We start from the raw sequence: 15,208 nt of genomic DNA on the forward strand, positions 1-15,208 counted from the left end.
TGATTTCAGCATCCACTCTTGGGAGCTGGAAAACACAGTTCTGGAGCACCTGGGAACAATGCAAAGAAGGTCGTGGGGAGGCGGAAGATGCTCCCTGGGGTGCTCTGGGCAGTGTATACACTTTGTGTGTTCAGCTTCTTTCTGAAACGCGTGCCCTCAGTCACGCCGGGGTAAATACTTGGAGCCAGGAACTCCCGAGGGCGGTGGGGGCAGCTGAAAGTTTGCCAAAGCCCTCGGAGGGGCCGGTCTCGGGGACATGATTGGCAGTCAGGAGAGAGAGGAGGGCTGGAAGCCGAGTGGAGGGAGAAGGCTCTCGGGCGGCGAGAGGTCCTGCCCAGCTGTTGGCGAGGAGTTTCCTGTTTCCCCCGCGGCGCCCGGGTGAAGTTGAGTGAGTCACTCGCGCGCACCGACCGAAGACACCCCCGCGCGCGCGCTCGCCAGGGGCAGGAGCCGGCCTCCTGCGCAGCTCCCCTCGGCCGCCGGGGGCCTCCCCGCGCCCCGCCGGCCTCCAGGCCCCCTCCCGGCTGGCGAGCGGCGCCACATCTGGCCCGCGCATCTGCCCGGCCGGCCGGCGCGGGGTCCCGAGAGGGCGCGGCGCGGAGGCGCAGCCGGGGCTCCGGGAGGCTCCGTCCGCTGCGCTCGGGGCTCGGTCTATGACGAGCGGCGGGGGCTGCCATGGGTCGGGGGCTGCTCAGGGGCCTGTGGCCGCTGCACATCGTCCTGTGGACGCGCATCGCCAGCACGATCCCGCCTCAAGTTCAGAAGTCGGGTGAGTGGCCCCCAGGTGGGCTCGGCGGGGCGCCGGGGGGTCCCCGCTGCGCTTTGACAGTCGGCCCTGGGCGCCCGGCGCTCGGGCGGAAACGGGAAAGTTCCCTCGGCGGCACCCACGCAGCGCGGCTCCCCGAGGCGCCGGGCTGTGAGTTTCTCTTTCAAAAGTAAAAGGGGAAGGGGCGAGGGGCACGTCGGGCCCCCTTTGTGCGGGCAGGAAAGGCGTTGTGCCGGCCGCGTTCGAGGCGAGCCCCCACCCCCGGAAAGGGAAGTTTGAGAAGTTGCTTGGGTATCTGAAGGAGGCTGGGGAGCCGCGGCCCGGAGCGGAGGCCGCCGAGGCCGCCAAAGCGGCTGGCGCACCTGGGGTCGCCGCGGCCCGGGGCGATGCTGCGTGCCCACCCAGCTCTCGGCCAGACACCCCCTTCAGTGGCCCGCGATTCCAGCCTGGGCTCCGGGGAGGCGCCGCACGTTCCCCCAGGCCCGCTTCTCGGCCCCGAGTCACTGTATGAAAGTTTCACGGAACCAGGCAATTTCCAAAGGAAAGTTATCTGGCTCCACCGAGGGCTGGGCGTGGGTAGGGTAGGGAGCGGGGATTGTCAGGTGGCAGGCAGGGAATTATTAACTCGGTGCCCACTAGGTGCTAGGTGCTGGGTGCTTGGAGATGTTGCCTGGAGCCAGACAGCCCTGCCTTGCCGGAGGTGATGGTTCTCTGCAACTGTCCTTTGAGGGAAACGGAAAGGTTAAATTCCTAACTGTCCCTGAGCTCCCCATCTCTGGACGTTTTCGGAGGTGAAAAATGCAAGAATTGAGTTCTTAATTATTTGTTATGGAAAGTACCGAACCCCCTTGAGACTTTAAAAGTTATTACTTTTTGGCAGCCGTGATCTGCATAACCCAGTTTTCTGCAGCTGGGGCCTGGGTTAACTGAGTACTTGGAACCTGAGGGCCTCAGCTTCCTCATCTGTAAAATGGTTAGATTTGGATAACTTTACATCCCCTTCATCTGTGACATCTTGTCGCTCTCTTTCCCCTTTGGTGACTTGGAGATGCCCTGATAGCCCACATCACCCCGAGGAGCTTGCTTTATTTACCAGGGCCATGGACAGACTTACCTTTAGGTTTGTCTAGAAGAAATAAGCACCAGGTTCTAAATGGTAGGCCTCGGAGTATTTGAAGTGAATTGAGAACTTTTTAAAATGACGTTTCTTCTTGAAGGTGGCATGGAGATGGGAGTTTGAATGGCATGAGGAAGAAACACTGTTGTAAACAACAACAACAAAAAATGTTAAAAATCATTAAAACTTTTGTTTCAAGCTAGGAAAGAAGGAAATCAGCTGACCTTGATTTCGTTAGATTTTGTTTACAAGGATAAGATTTATGAATTTTCAAATTCCAGACTCAGTAGTTCATGAGTCAGTTTCATTTCATCTATATACACATTTCTAAACAATTAACTTAAAAGCCTAGTGGCTTTTTATTTGGGCTTTTGAACAGTTTTAAACAACCCACAGATTTCATATTGGATGGAATTAAAGTCTCCAAATTTGAACTAAGGAATCATTTTGGAATTTGCATTCATTTGAAATTAAATTTTCAAAGATACTGGAAGGTTGAAGGTAGCTATAATGACAACGAGAAACCTACTTCCACTTCCATTTTAATTTTCCATATAAGTAAGCAGTTTCAGGATTTTTCTAAAATAACTGCTAAACCGTCAAGACATTTTTCAAAATATCTTCCTGTGTGATAAGAGATGAGGAAATGAGATGCCTAGCAACATCCTTTTAGGCCCCCCAAAAAGTCCACCTTCTGTTCCATAGATTGATAAGTGGGCCAAGGGTTTCAGTATAAGAAGAAACTTCACTAAGAAATGTACTTAAAGCCTTTTAAAATTTTTTTGTTTTGTTTTGTTTTGTAGATCCACCCTTCCTCAATGCCCCAAATTAAGTAATGACTCTTCAGGGGGAAATCTTAAATGTTAGAAAACTCTTCAGATCTAGAAAATGTGACCTGTACTTTTCAAATACCTAACAAGAGATTTCTGTTGAGGACTCAGTGTTGGTAAAAGTATCATACAGATAAACTTCTTACCTAAAATCATATTAATGATGTATTTATTTTTGTCAAGGTCAGAGACTAGTGATTACTAGGCCCAGAATTTGATCTTTGGTCTATGGCTTTTCGGAAAACAAATTTTGACCCCCCTGGCTACTTCCTTTAGTAGTATCGGTTGTGGTCTATACAAAATCCTGTTTTGGATTTATTGCCTTTTTACAAGGTAGCACCCCATGGTGATGAGTCCTTATTATTGTCTGTGTAGCTGCCTCAACTGCTACATGGTTTCCATTTTAATTTTCCAATCCTTAGTTATCAACACAACTTTTAAATTTTTTCTTTATTTCTTAACCCCATTTTTCCAATTAAGAATGACACCTCATTGGTGCCATTGTAAAAAGCAGCTATTACTAATTTGTCCTTCTCAGCGTATTTATAGAGCATCTCCTTGCACCAGGCAGGAGACTCAGACCTGGGGACACTATTCCAAATGAATAAGACAGTTGAACGCATTGGAGGGTGTTAAAGGCAAAGACCAGGACACATAGTTTAACCCTGTGTGCTTGGGAGCATTAATGAGTACCGGTGGTTTATTTTCTAGACTCCCCCTTTACAAGAGCTGTTTGGTTGTTGAATGCACTTGGAGGGGTGCAAGTTGAATGTTTTGTTCTCAGTCCCTCTGAATGTCTTCCTTTTTGTTCATCTGTTCTTTTCTATGCCTGCCATGTTATAGGCCCCCACCCCAGGCCTCCATTCTGTAGCCAGTGTGGTGGACGCAATGTGCCCAATCTAATCTTTCTTTTGAGGAGAAGCTTCGAGATACGAGTTTTGGAATGGAGGCCTCCTGGGTTCCAGACCCAGCTTCCATTTATTGGCTGTGTAAGGGGACACAGTCTCCTTCCTTCTCTAACCCCCATACCCATTTGTAAAATGGGGATTCTGGAGTTATGGTGAAGACTAAATGAAATAATGCTTTGTATGCTTAGCCCAGTGCCTGCCACATAGTAAATGCTCAGTAAATACCAGCTTTCATTATTATTTTTAACCCCGAATTCAGTCCTCAATAGGATCCTCCATTACCTGGTTGCCATTTGATTCTGAGACTTCACATCCCACCAAGGCTCACACTTTCCCACTGTATCCTGATCATCCTACATACACATTCCCTGAGCAGCTTAGTAGTGCCTTTGTTCAAGCTGCTGTCATTCTGGAACTCCTACCCTCCGAATAATTTTCCCTCATCTTTTAGACTTAAGTGTCATCTGCCCAAGGAAACCCCTTTGAATGCCTAGTGGTTGAGCTAAACATCCCCTCCTGAGGACAGGCCTCCCTCTTAGCTCATAACAAGAGCCGAAATTACATCTTTACGTGACTCCCTTGCCAATCAAGCCTCTCAAAGGCAGGAGGCGTGTCTTATTAATTTCTCCATGTCCAAGGTTTCTGGGAGGACCAGAAACATCACCTAGCACCCAGGAAACGTTGAGCTGAGCTCCTGGTAAAATCCAGAGCAAGCATTTTAACAACCAGGCAGCCCTTATCTATTGGGAGTTTGCTCTGAATAGTAAAATCTTCCTTTTACTAACTTAATGTAGAGTAGTTAACTACTAGTAGTATCTCTAAGTTAGAGTAGTTAACTACTCTAGTAGTTAACTAGCAGAGTAGTTAACTACTAGTAGTTTAACTAGAGTAGTTAACTAGTAGAGTAGTTAACTACCCGAGTAGTTTAACTAGAGTAGTTAACTAGTAAAATACTAGTTAACTACTCGAGTAGTTATTAAAAAACTAGTATTTTACTAGTTAACTACTCAAGTAGTTAACTACTCTAACTTAGAGTAGTTTTGGCTCTGATCTAAGTAAGCAGTTTGGCTGTTTTTATAGTATGTAATTGGTGTGTACTTTTTTTTATTCTGATGAGATATGGAAAAAGATGCTTCAACTTCTGACAAACATGCTGGAAAGTTCTCATGCAGTCCCTTTAGCTATACATTTTGAATTGGTGTAAGACATTCTAAGCCATTCCAAAACTTTAGGGTTTCACCAAAGAAATTTTCCAGTAAATACTGAATTCTCTCTCTCTCTCTCTTTTTCTTCTCTAGAAGGTTGTCGAAAGGAGACTTTCGTTAAAAATGAAGTGCTGAAAATCTAAATTTAGCTTTTAAGTTTCTTTTTTCATCAGGGTTTGATGTTTTGGTTTATAAGCGGTGAAGCAGAGTCCGTGGAAGGGAAGTATGGACCTGTAGCAGCTTCTGTCTGCTGCAGAGCAGTGTGGGTATTATTTAGGTCTGATGCAAACCACCAAAACAGTTTAAAATAGGGCGCAGAGGAAACATACTTCCTGGCTAGAGCATGGCATTATTTAGCCAATTTCCACATAAAGGCATAACTCTGTCACCTTGTTAGCTTCTGCCCTCCAGCTCCTCGCGTGTAGCTTCGGCCGAATTAACACATGATTTTCAGTGGAAATGACTTAGCAGATACGCACTAGGGGTGAGCACGCTCACCACTTATTTTGTGCTACCTCTTTTTCATGTCACATTTTGCTCCCCAGGTGTGTGTTGCTTCTGACCGAGGCAATACGACGATGACTCTCCCTCCCTGCCTGGCATGTCGTCGGAAGGGTTTAGAAGGCTGAGCAGGCACACTGGCTCCTGTCAGGGAGGAGTGGGGGGAAAAGGGAAACCAACATTTGAAAATCTGCTCTGAGCCAGCTGCTTGACGTGACTTATCTAATTTAGTCTTCAGAAGAAGCCTGCAAGATAAGTTTTATTAACTTTATTTCTAGATGGGGAAGGTGGAGTCTGCTCGAGGTCTCTTGAGGTTTGCCCATGAGTGCGTGCGTGTGTGTGTGGGGGGGTGTGCGTGCGTGCATGTGCGTGCGTTCTCAGCTTGCCCTGTTTGCATTTAGCTAGGCGCTTTCACTTAGTCGATCTGTGAGCACCTATGTTGAGATGGAAGTTAGGGAGGGGGTAAGGAGTCCTCGTGTTTGAGAAGGGGAAATTTACCATCTGATACCATCAATTCAGTGCTCCTGATTTCACGATTTGCTTGGCTTGCGTGATCTGCCTCCTTCCTGAGTATCTCTGTACCATAGAAAATCAAGATAAGGCCATCTCTTTAGAAGGAAACTCTACTCTTCCTAGTCTGATCACAGAGTCCTGGTGACGGGACCCACCTCATGTGACCCCATGGTTCGACCATTTACAGCAGTAGGACAAGCACCGTTTTCAAAGCTGTGTATTGTACATCCCACATTCCAGGCACGTAGGACCAGCATCTGTGTACAGGTCTCAAACAACTGTTGGTGAGGGCAGAAAGAACAGAATTTATCCAACATAACAAAAGCGGATGGGATGATTTGACTTTTGAGGTCCCACTAATTTGAAAACTTGTAAGTAGTTCAGATTCTTCTCTTCGTGATAGGATCTGGCCTTTTACTTGCTGTGATCAGCTTTTTAGGTCTTGGCAATCAACATGAAGCTACTGCCTCCTTAGATGTAGTCAACTCAAGATCTCCCCTTTAGCCTTTTAAGGGCTCCCTAATATCTTTGCTTTGTTTACAGGGCTGAAGCTTAGTTCATTAGAATGGGTTTAGTTGCAGAGTAAATGCCCGTGACTTCTGAGGATATGAGGATATAGGTGGGAAAGGCTGTTTGCTGTCAAGATGTGCAGCTCTATCTCTCTCTTTCTTCTCCTTTCTTTTCTTTTTCTTCCTTTTCCTTCCCTTCCTTTCCTTCTTTCCCTTTCCTCCTTCTCTTCTTTTCTTTTCTTTCTTCTTTTATGATGAGATACCCCCCCCCCAATTTTTTCAACTCAATTAAAATATAGGCCTAGTGTGTGGGCAAAAGGGGCCTCTGCCCTGGATCTTAGAGGGCACTGCCTTTGGTCTTTTCAAACCAGACCCCTGTCCATGGGGTAAGAAGACTCTGGGCCTCTGAGTCCAAACCCCTCCCTTTTTTAGATCACATTTCAGGTACCTAGGAGCAACACTTCACTGTCCAAGTAGCCCTGGGTTAACTTTCACAGGCTATATGGACTTTTGGGTACCTCTGTGCATCTTAAGGGTGGCTACGGGGGAGCTTCGTATGTGTGGGGTGTGTGTAGGGATGTGTCACAATTTGGGTGTCCATGCATATCTTATAAGGCCTCACTTGATATAGGATGGAGCAGGCAGTGCAAAGAGGAAGGTATTGCTGGCCAGGCCTGGGACAATGTTTACTCAAAGCACCCAGTTCCAGAAAGGGACTTGAGTAGTTCAAGAGTTTCAGAATTATACTAGGCCTTCCAAAGTATTACAGAGATACATTTGTCAGTCAAGGTAGGACAAAACCTATTTTATGGGACAGTTTCTCCACTTGATTTATACATTTCCAATATTTTGATCTTTGGTATGTGGGCCTCCGTTTGCCCTTACCCTGGGTCTTCCAGAGCCGTTGGAACAACATTCTTTTGCAGAGGTGTGCAGCACCAGATTGGTTTTTGTTGATTGTATTCTGTTCTTCCTGGAGAGACTGGTCATTAGCGAAAAAGCTAAGACTCCTTTTGTAATCATAACATTGTATCTTCTTTGAGAAATTCAGTTTTTCATAGTTTGTATTTTCTTGAAGGAAACCTTAGTTCTATTAATTTGACTTGTCCTATCTGTTATTTCACTTAACACATTTTTTAAAAAGATTTCCCAGTGCTGTATTGGCATTTCCTACATGTATTGGGAACTCTAGGGCAAGGTGAAACTTCTCTGGATGTTTTTTCTGCTATTGTAAATGTTTATTTGAGGGATCCATGGCCTTCTCAAGCCTCTGTAAGGAAAACAAGAACATTAGAACAGTGTTAAGAAGTAAAAAGCCCTTCTGACACTATAAAAGGTATAAGGTTGTCAAAACTATGCATTTTAGAGAGCCAGGGAGTTGGCAGAACAAACATGAATGTTTCGAAGGAAAATATGGGGTCAGGTGCACACTCTGAGCCTATACCACAGCAGGTCTTATCTGTGAAAGCTGTAAATCGTTAGAGGATTCACTGACTTTGGAGGAAACTCACTCTGCTGCTTTGTGGATGACTAGTGGTCGTCCTAAAACTCTATGAAACTTTTCCACGTAGGGAAATTGAATTGGCCTCATGCTCCCAGGGAGCTGTGTCCCTCTCTTGAGGAAGCTTCACTCATGAGCCTTCTTGAACCGGTTTCCCACTAACGTATGGAGCCCACTTACCGAGATCTTTCACTGCCTAGATTGTGCTGAACGCTTCTTCTCTTGTTAGTTAACCTTCAAATCAACTCCAAGGAATAGATTTTATAATACTCATTATAAGCACTTTGGAGTTTAGAAAACTTAGCAAAGGCCGCCCTGGCATCAAGTGATTATGTTGGGGTTAGAACCAAGATGGTCTGGTCTAAGGACCTGGCCTTCAATTGTTATATACTATCCTGAGACTAGGTCACCTCAGTTGACATAAACTGTTCTCTATTGTAGCATGGGTGGTGGGAGAACATAAGGATTAAGAAAAATAATAGTAATATCCAACATATTTCCAATGCTTTAATGTTTTTCATTTATTACCCCATTTAATTTCTTTAGCTAAATAAAATAATCAAACGTCATGCCTGTCTTGTGACCTCAATGGGAGAATGAAATATATACATCACTTGGCAAATCGTGGCATATTTATGCCTTCAAGGATTTTTAGGTATTCTGAGCAAAACTAAACCTTTGTTTGGAAGGATTGGGGGAATTAAAGGATGCATAAATACGTGGGGGATATATATAGTATGCCAAGGTGGATTCACCATAAGTGAATGGAATATAACTTTTAGAGCTTATGCCTGGTGTAGACCCATCTCCTGGCTTTGGAAGGGAGAGTGGCAATGTGGTTAGTGAGTGTCAATCAAGTCCAAGAATATTTAAGAAATCTTGCTGTGCCTTGAATATTATAGCTCACCATATAAAAGGAACTTGATAGAGGTTTTCCCAAATTTAGTGGCAATTCAGAACATTTATAGTATATCACTTAAAATGAATGATGAAGCTGAAACTTTTTCCAAGCTATTCAAAAATAAATTACAAATTCGGATCAACAGTTCTAGAGGAAAGACTGATTTATTCTTCTATTCTCTCTATAGAGACAATTACAAAATATCATCGGAAGAGGCAATCAAAGAGTACGCAATCAAAAAAGGTAGTAAAAATATCTCAGAGGTATGTCAGGCAGTTAATTAATAAAAATAATCGTTTCTTTTTAAATTTTATGTTTGTGGTATTTGTAGCTTTTTAAAATTTGCAATTTGTAAGATGACATTTTAAATTTCAAGTATTCACTTTCATACCTTAATTTCTATTCTTAATTTTTATATTCTTTTTCTTAGGGTGCCCCTGAAATTTAAAAGCTTCAACATTCGCAAGACCCAAATCTATGCTTAATGGTAGGATTTGCTTTTTGGCCTAGAAAAATAAATAGAAATGCCTCCTCTTCTACCACCCACCCCCATACAGAGACTGAAGTCTGCATTGTTACATCACCAAACCCAAACTTCTTTTTCCAGGTTTAGCTAAACCCTTCATTTTTTTTCCTAGTTCAGAGGCCTCATGCCAAGTAGAGAAGTTGTAAATATGTAATTATCGCAGAACCTCGATCTGGAATGAAACCCAGATCTGACCCTTAGTTTGAGATGAAGACTCTGCCTGCAAGAGAGCTGGTGAAGACTAAAGCATGTTATACTGGCAACCAAGGTGTCTGGGTGATCTGGCCAAGTCCCTTTGGCCTCACTGGTTCTCATTTTTGTCTAGGTACAGTGGCAAGAGTTGGACTAGATGAAATTTTCAGTTTTTTTCTGTTCCGAAATGTTTCATTTTGTAGCTTTAGTGGAGGAAACCATTGAAATTGATGTAAAAACATAATCCTTAACTAATCGAAGTAGAAAACTCAAAAGTCATAACAGGACAGAGCAGAGACATACCGCAAACATCCACTTGGAGTTTGTCGGAGATGACTGCTATTGAAAAAAGAGAATGAAACCATAGTTATTTTGAAAATTTCCTGGTACAGGTGCCTGAGCATACACCCTGACTAAATAGCATGTTTACTTGAGCTAGCACTTCTTCCTTGCTGAAAAAAAAGGGCTTATTTGGTTTTGGTGGTAATACCATTTCTCTTTTGTTAATTATGGTGTTCTCATTCTCCCCTTCCTCTGAATTGGTTGAAGAATCTCTGAAGGTTTTTCCTGAGGAAGAGAATTATGAAACGCTTTGCTGTGTCTAGGAAAAGAAAGTCCTAAAGGAGCTTCTATGTTTTTTGGGAAAAGAAAAGAAACTCGTCTGAATATAATTAGTCTTCTCTTGCCTTTCAAAGATCTGTCCACCACTTTTCTGAAAATATTCTCAGAAAAGACAGAATTTGCTACAGATTGGCGGATTGCAGACTGCTTTTTTCGGCAGGGGAGTAGCTATGAGCCCCATAATTGCATTTCTGTATGGTCTGCATAGACCAGTTAGCACAGAGGAGAAATCTAACTATTGCTTTGAATGGCTATCTTGTTACTTCATATCACTTTTATGTTTTGTTCTCTAAAACGCATTGTATTGGGGAAAAACAATGATAAAATTTGACCTCAGATGTGTGAAAAGGAAAAACAACAATTACAACAACCGACAGTCGCATTGTGCATTCACTATTCTGGAATCCCTAAAATTACATTGTTGTAAAACAGTTTCTAACAATCGCAGCCCTTCCTGGGCACTCTTTTATTCTTATAGTTTCTATTATAATTAATTATATAATTTATATTACCTCTCTTATCACCTATTTATTTATTCCAAGGAACCCCAAACTGGCCAGTCTCTTCCTTTTTGCTGTTTTCTGTTTTCCGTCACCTCTGGGAAGTCCTGCTTGCTTGTTCAAACTTCTCACCCCTTCATGAGACTCACTTAACATCTACCTATCATGAGTTAGAATAGGCACTGAGGTTCAGATCTGGAGCTCAAGCATTCTGACCCCAACACGAGGCTTTCATATCATCCCCTGATAACAGTAGCTGAAGATGTTCTAATACCTTGCTACTCAAAGGGGGTGGTCCAGAGACCAGCAGCACCTGCATCGCTGAGAATTACTGCAAATGCAGAATGTCGGACCTGTTCAGAACCAGCATTTTAACAAGATCCCCAGGTGATTCGTGTACATACACCCTGAAGTTTGCGACACGCTGCCCCAGTAGCCTTAAAGCATCTTCCACAGAGGTATCAAAGGACGTGCAGTAGTGTTGGTGAATCAGATCAGACTTCTTTCTGTCCCCAAGGAAGACAAGGATTCCAGGGAGAGTAGCTTCTAGTATTATTAGGGCTACAAGGCCCCCTTTTAACTGTATGTAACTAACACACTGAGGCTAGCAGAAGCAAACGCTCTGACAGCAAGTCAAGTCAATTAGTGAGTCAGTTTTATCCTGTCTGTTTACCCAAAACTGTAGATCCTAGAGATTGTTTCTCTGCTGAACCCATAACATTTAACACGTTTACTCATTAGGCATTTAATCATAGACTGCCTTGCCATTTGTAGACCTTAATTAAGAGCTATTATACCTTGGTGTTTCTTAAAGCATGTAGCACTTGCTGTATACAAAGTGTGTACCCAATAAATTAATGAATTAATGCCAGGTTTTTCAGGACATGGTTCTACTCTTCGGCATTAAAAAAATTTATATCTTTTGCCTTGAGAAACTTATTTCGTTGATGCTGAGTGAGAACTCACTGAATTTTTCTTGAATCCATCAACATTTTTTTAGTCTGTTCTGATCATGCTACCAGTGGTTTTTTTGGTGATTGGTATTTTATTCATCATAAGGCAATTTTTTGCACCTCTGTTACTTTTGCCTTTAAGAATTATTGGTCTCAGCCAGTAACAACAATCAGTTCTCACACCTCTTTCTGACTTTTTTCAAATAATTTTATTACCTATTTTTTTCCTTCTGACATTATAACTGTACTCGGCAAAAAAAAAAAAAAAAAAAAAAACCAAGAAACAGAAAAAACTTTCCATAGAAACCTGTATCTCATGTTGCTGACTTTTGCATCAAATCTCAACTTATTCATCATAATAACTGTAAATCTTATTACCTAGAATCTCATAATCAGACAAATTTTTACAACAGGAATGCAGTTACATGAAATATATAACCATTTGGTTTCATTTTTACTCTTAAACCATCCTACCACAATGCAAGTCTGAACTCGTGTTTTCTGTCTGGTGTGAGAAGCTCTTTGGTTTCTGCCTATGGATGCCCTTTGTCCCTTTTCTCTTTAATACATATCCATGGCCATCAGTTAAATCTTCTCCCCAGGTAACATTTTGAATAGCTGGCCCCTGATAGAGAGCCTTCCATGATCTTCTCTATGGATCCCAGGTGACTGATTACACGGTCCTGACTTTCTCTTTGAGGTCAGGGGCTGTGTCAATATCCTTGTTTCTTAAGATGCATCTTGGGGTCACAGGACCAGTTAGATGATTCCATGCATGAATGGAATCATTTCCCTTTATGCTCTTATACATCTCTCAGGCCCTAGTTCCTTTGAACTGGACATCCTCACACATCCTTGTGCTTTTAGATTCTCTAACTGGTGACTGTTATCCCAATTTTCCCATTCTCTACCCATGCCCTACCATCCTCCACATGCTGAAATAACACCTGAGTAGATGCCATTTCCTCTCTTGGCTCTTCGGTTAGTTATCCCAGTCAGATTTCCCTCCTTTTTCCTCTTCACAGCCTCACCAACAGGCCTGGCTTCCACACTCTGGTGGCTTTATGTGTGTGGCTGTATGCATGTGCCCCTTATTAGAATGAAAATTCTTTAAGGGAGAATCTTCCGTCTGATTCTTCCCTAGCACTCACTGTGCGTTCTCACTGAAAGATTGTTGCTGTTTAGAATTCATTACCTTTAAAGGCCAGAGAAACTGCTTATAAATCCAAGATGGGATTATAGGTTATACACACACACGAACACACACATATATAAATAATTTATATTTCTATTTATGTATTTCTATTTAAATTTGTATATGCTTATTTTTTTTTTCTAGACTGTTTACCTTCTCACCACGAAGTGTGCCATCAGGGGCTTTGTCATTTATAATAAAGCCACCTTGAGGGAACAATGGGCTTGTGGGAAATTTTGAATGATCTGATGCGTGTAAGTTTCTCTTTGCAGGGGAGGTTCCCTGTGCCTACAGTCTTTAGCTTCTGTGAAGTGGGGGGGAGCTGCAGTCTGTGGGTGTTAAGGCCTGTTGCTTTTCCGTCCGTCACAGACTGCCTTTGATTCATCTCTCCTCTTGTGTGTGAATCTTTTGTGGAGGACCCAACATGTTATGCCTGTAGGCGCCCAAAAAAGTCATAAAGTAAATCATATTATCTGACTCAGAAGATTTTTTTTTGCCACTCCTGCCTTCCTTTTTTTTATGAATTGTAAATTATCTCCTATCACTGGGATAGTTGGAGAAGGGGTAGTTGAACGAAGGGGTCTAGGTGCAATGGAGAGCGTGGGAAGACATCTTTCTACCTGCCTGAGGGAAGACATCCCCTGTTGCAAAGGTGACTCCTGACTTTAACAGCACAGTTTCCAGACATGGCTCCTGCCTCTCTTCCAGCCAGATTGTCACCCAGGGAGCCCCTCTTCCAGGGAAATTGGGGAGCTCCCCTCACTTCATAACATTACTTAGGCATGGACCAACAATGCCCTATCTGCACTATCTCAGGGAATAAGGAGATGAAACAAGAATTTTCTGTCTTAATATTCTGTGGCACTTAAGAGAAATGGTCGAGATAGAATACTTTTAATTTGATGTACTGTTGGTTAGCTTTCAGAACTGCTGAAAACATTTCTCTTTCAAGATTTCGATGTTGCTGTTGGTGAGGATGTTTGTGGCCGTTACGTAATCACTTATGCAGCGCTGTGTGAAGCGTTTGGCCAAACTCAAGAGTGTCTCCTGTTACCAGCTACCAGCTTATTAATGTAATACTTATGGTATCTTCAGGGCCAAGGAAGGAACATGGTTTCTTGATAGTCCCATTTTTACTTCGTGAATAACTGTTGGAACTACAGTTACCTGTGCTCCAAGCTTATTGGCTTTGTTACTCCTCAAGTTATAACTCCTTCTTAAAAGCGACTGACTAGGGGTGCCTGGGTGGCTCAGTGGGTTACGCCTCTGCCTTCAGCTCAGGTCATGATCTCAGGGTCCTGGGATCGAGCCCCGCATCGGGCTCTCTGCTCAGCAGGGAGTATCCTTCCCCCTCTCTCTCTACCTGCCTCTCTGCCTACTTGTGCTGTCTGTCGAATAAATAAAGAAAAATCTTTAATAAAAAAAAAAAAAAAAGCGACTGACCGAATGGTAGATGTCTGTGTGACTCATATTCTGCCAGTCCAAACAGTTTTGTTCTTCTCTCTCTACTCTGATTCAGACATTCATCTTTAAGTTCTGGAAGGAAAATGTTCGCCTTGACCTCTGACACAATGTACTGTTTTGATTATGATCAGTACTTTAATAAAATTTATGTTAAAGCAAGTCATGATGAGCATTTTGTAAGGTGCCAACTGTCAAATCACTCTGTTGTACCCCTGAAGCTAGTATGTAAAATTGAATGTCAAGTGTACTTCAGTTAATATTAATGGTAATAATAATGAGAAAAGAGAGTCTTTAGAGGGAGTCCCTGAAAATCTTGGGAAAAACTGATCCAGTGTCACTTCCTCCCAGTTACAGGAAGTGACCATGGAGCCCACCTTGGCACTTGTGCTCTCCGAATGGAAGTGCCTTGAAGTTAAGAGCCAATGAAGGGGCTGGCGGTGGTAGTTGAAAGCAGCCACTTGTGTGCCCTTTATCAGCAGTGACCAGGGCTGCAGTGGAAGGTCCAGATGTTTGTGAACATTTCTGCCCACAGCCCCCTCTGGCACATATCTCTTGGGAACATATAAAATGTCCTTTGTTGTTAAAATGGCTGTTAAATGAATATGAAAAGCACAACAAACATCGTAAAAATAGTCATTTGCCAGCCTGTCCAGGCAGATAAAATACGAGTGTCAGGAAAACAGAAAAGAGCAGGGATTTGAATAACTTTATTCTTTTTGAGGCTTATGGGGGAAAGAGCACCAGTAGGAAAAAAGGCTGGTGATAACTTTGAGGAAAACATGTTGACCATGTCTGGCTATAATAATTTTTTAATAGCCCCTTATGTTAATAGAGTGTTTTATGTAAACTGTTTCACCTGGATGTCATTTTTAATTTTGGAAACAACCCTCTTAGTGGGTATAATTACCCTGTTTTACAGATAATATGGAAATGGAAGCCCAGAAAGATGAAACCATCTGAGGCATTGTAAAGACTCACAAATTTGTGTTTCTGTCATTTTACCATT

At 43.0% G+C, this 15,208-nt stretch overlaps 1 protein-coding gene across 2 annotated transcripts in view; it reads left to right on the top strand.

The window, feature by feature from the left end:
- The first annotated feature begins 419 nt into the window (after positions 1 to 419).
- Positions 420 to 15,208, top strand: part of TGFBR2 (transforming growth factor beta receptor 2) — an 88,399-nt gene continuing 73,610 nt past the window's right edge. Inside the window, exon 1 of one of the 2 annotated variants that reach the window (XM_080815655.1) lies at positions 420 to 769. In XM_080815655.1, the coding sequence (XP_080671781.1) occupies positions 676 to 769 (94 nt within the window). In that variant the 5' untranslated portion in view covers positions 420 to 675. Of the gene's footprint in view, positions 770 to 9,179; positions 9,239 to 15,208 lie in introns of those variants that run through there. The other variant, XM_080815656.1, reaches the window with a different exon arrangement.

Source organism: Martes martes (genome assembly GCF_963455335.1).
Source record: "Martes martes genome assembly, chromosome: 1".
NCBI classification, from domain to species: domain Eukaryota; kingdom Metazoa; phylum Chordata; class Mammalia; order Carnivora; family Mustelidae; genus Martes; species Martes martes.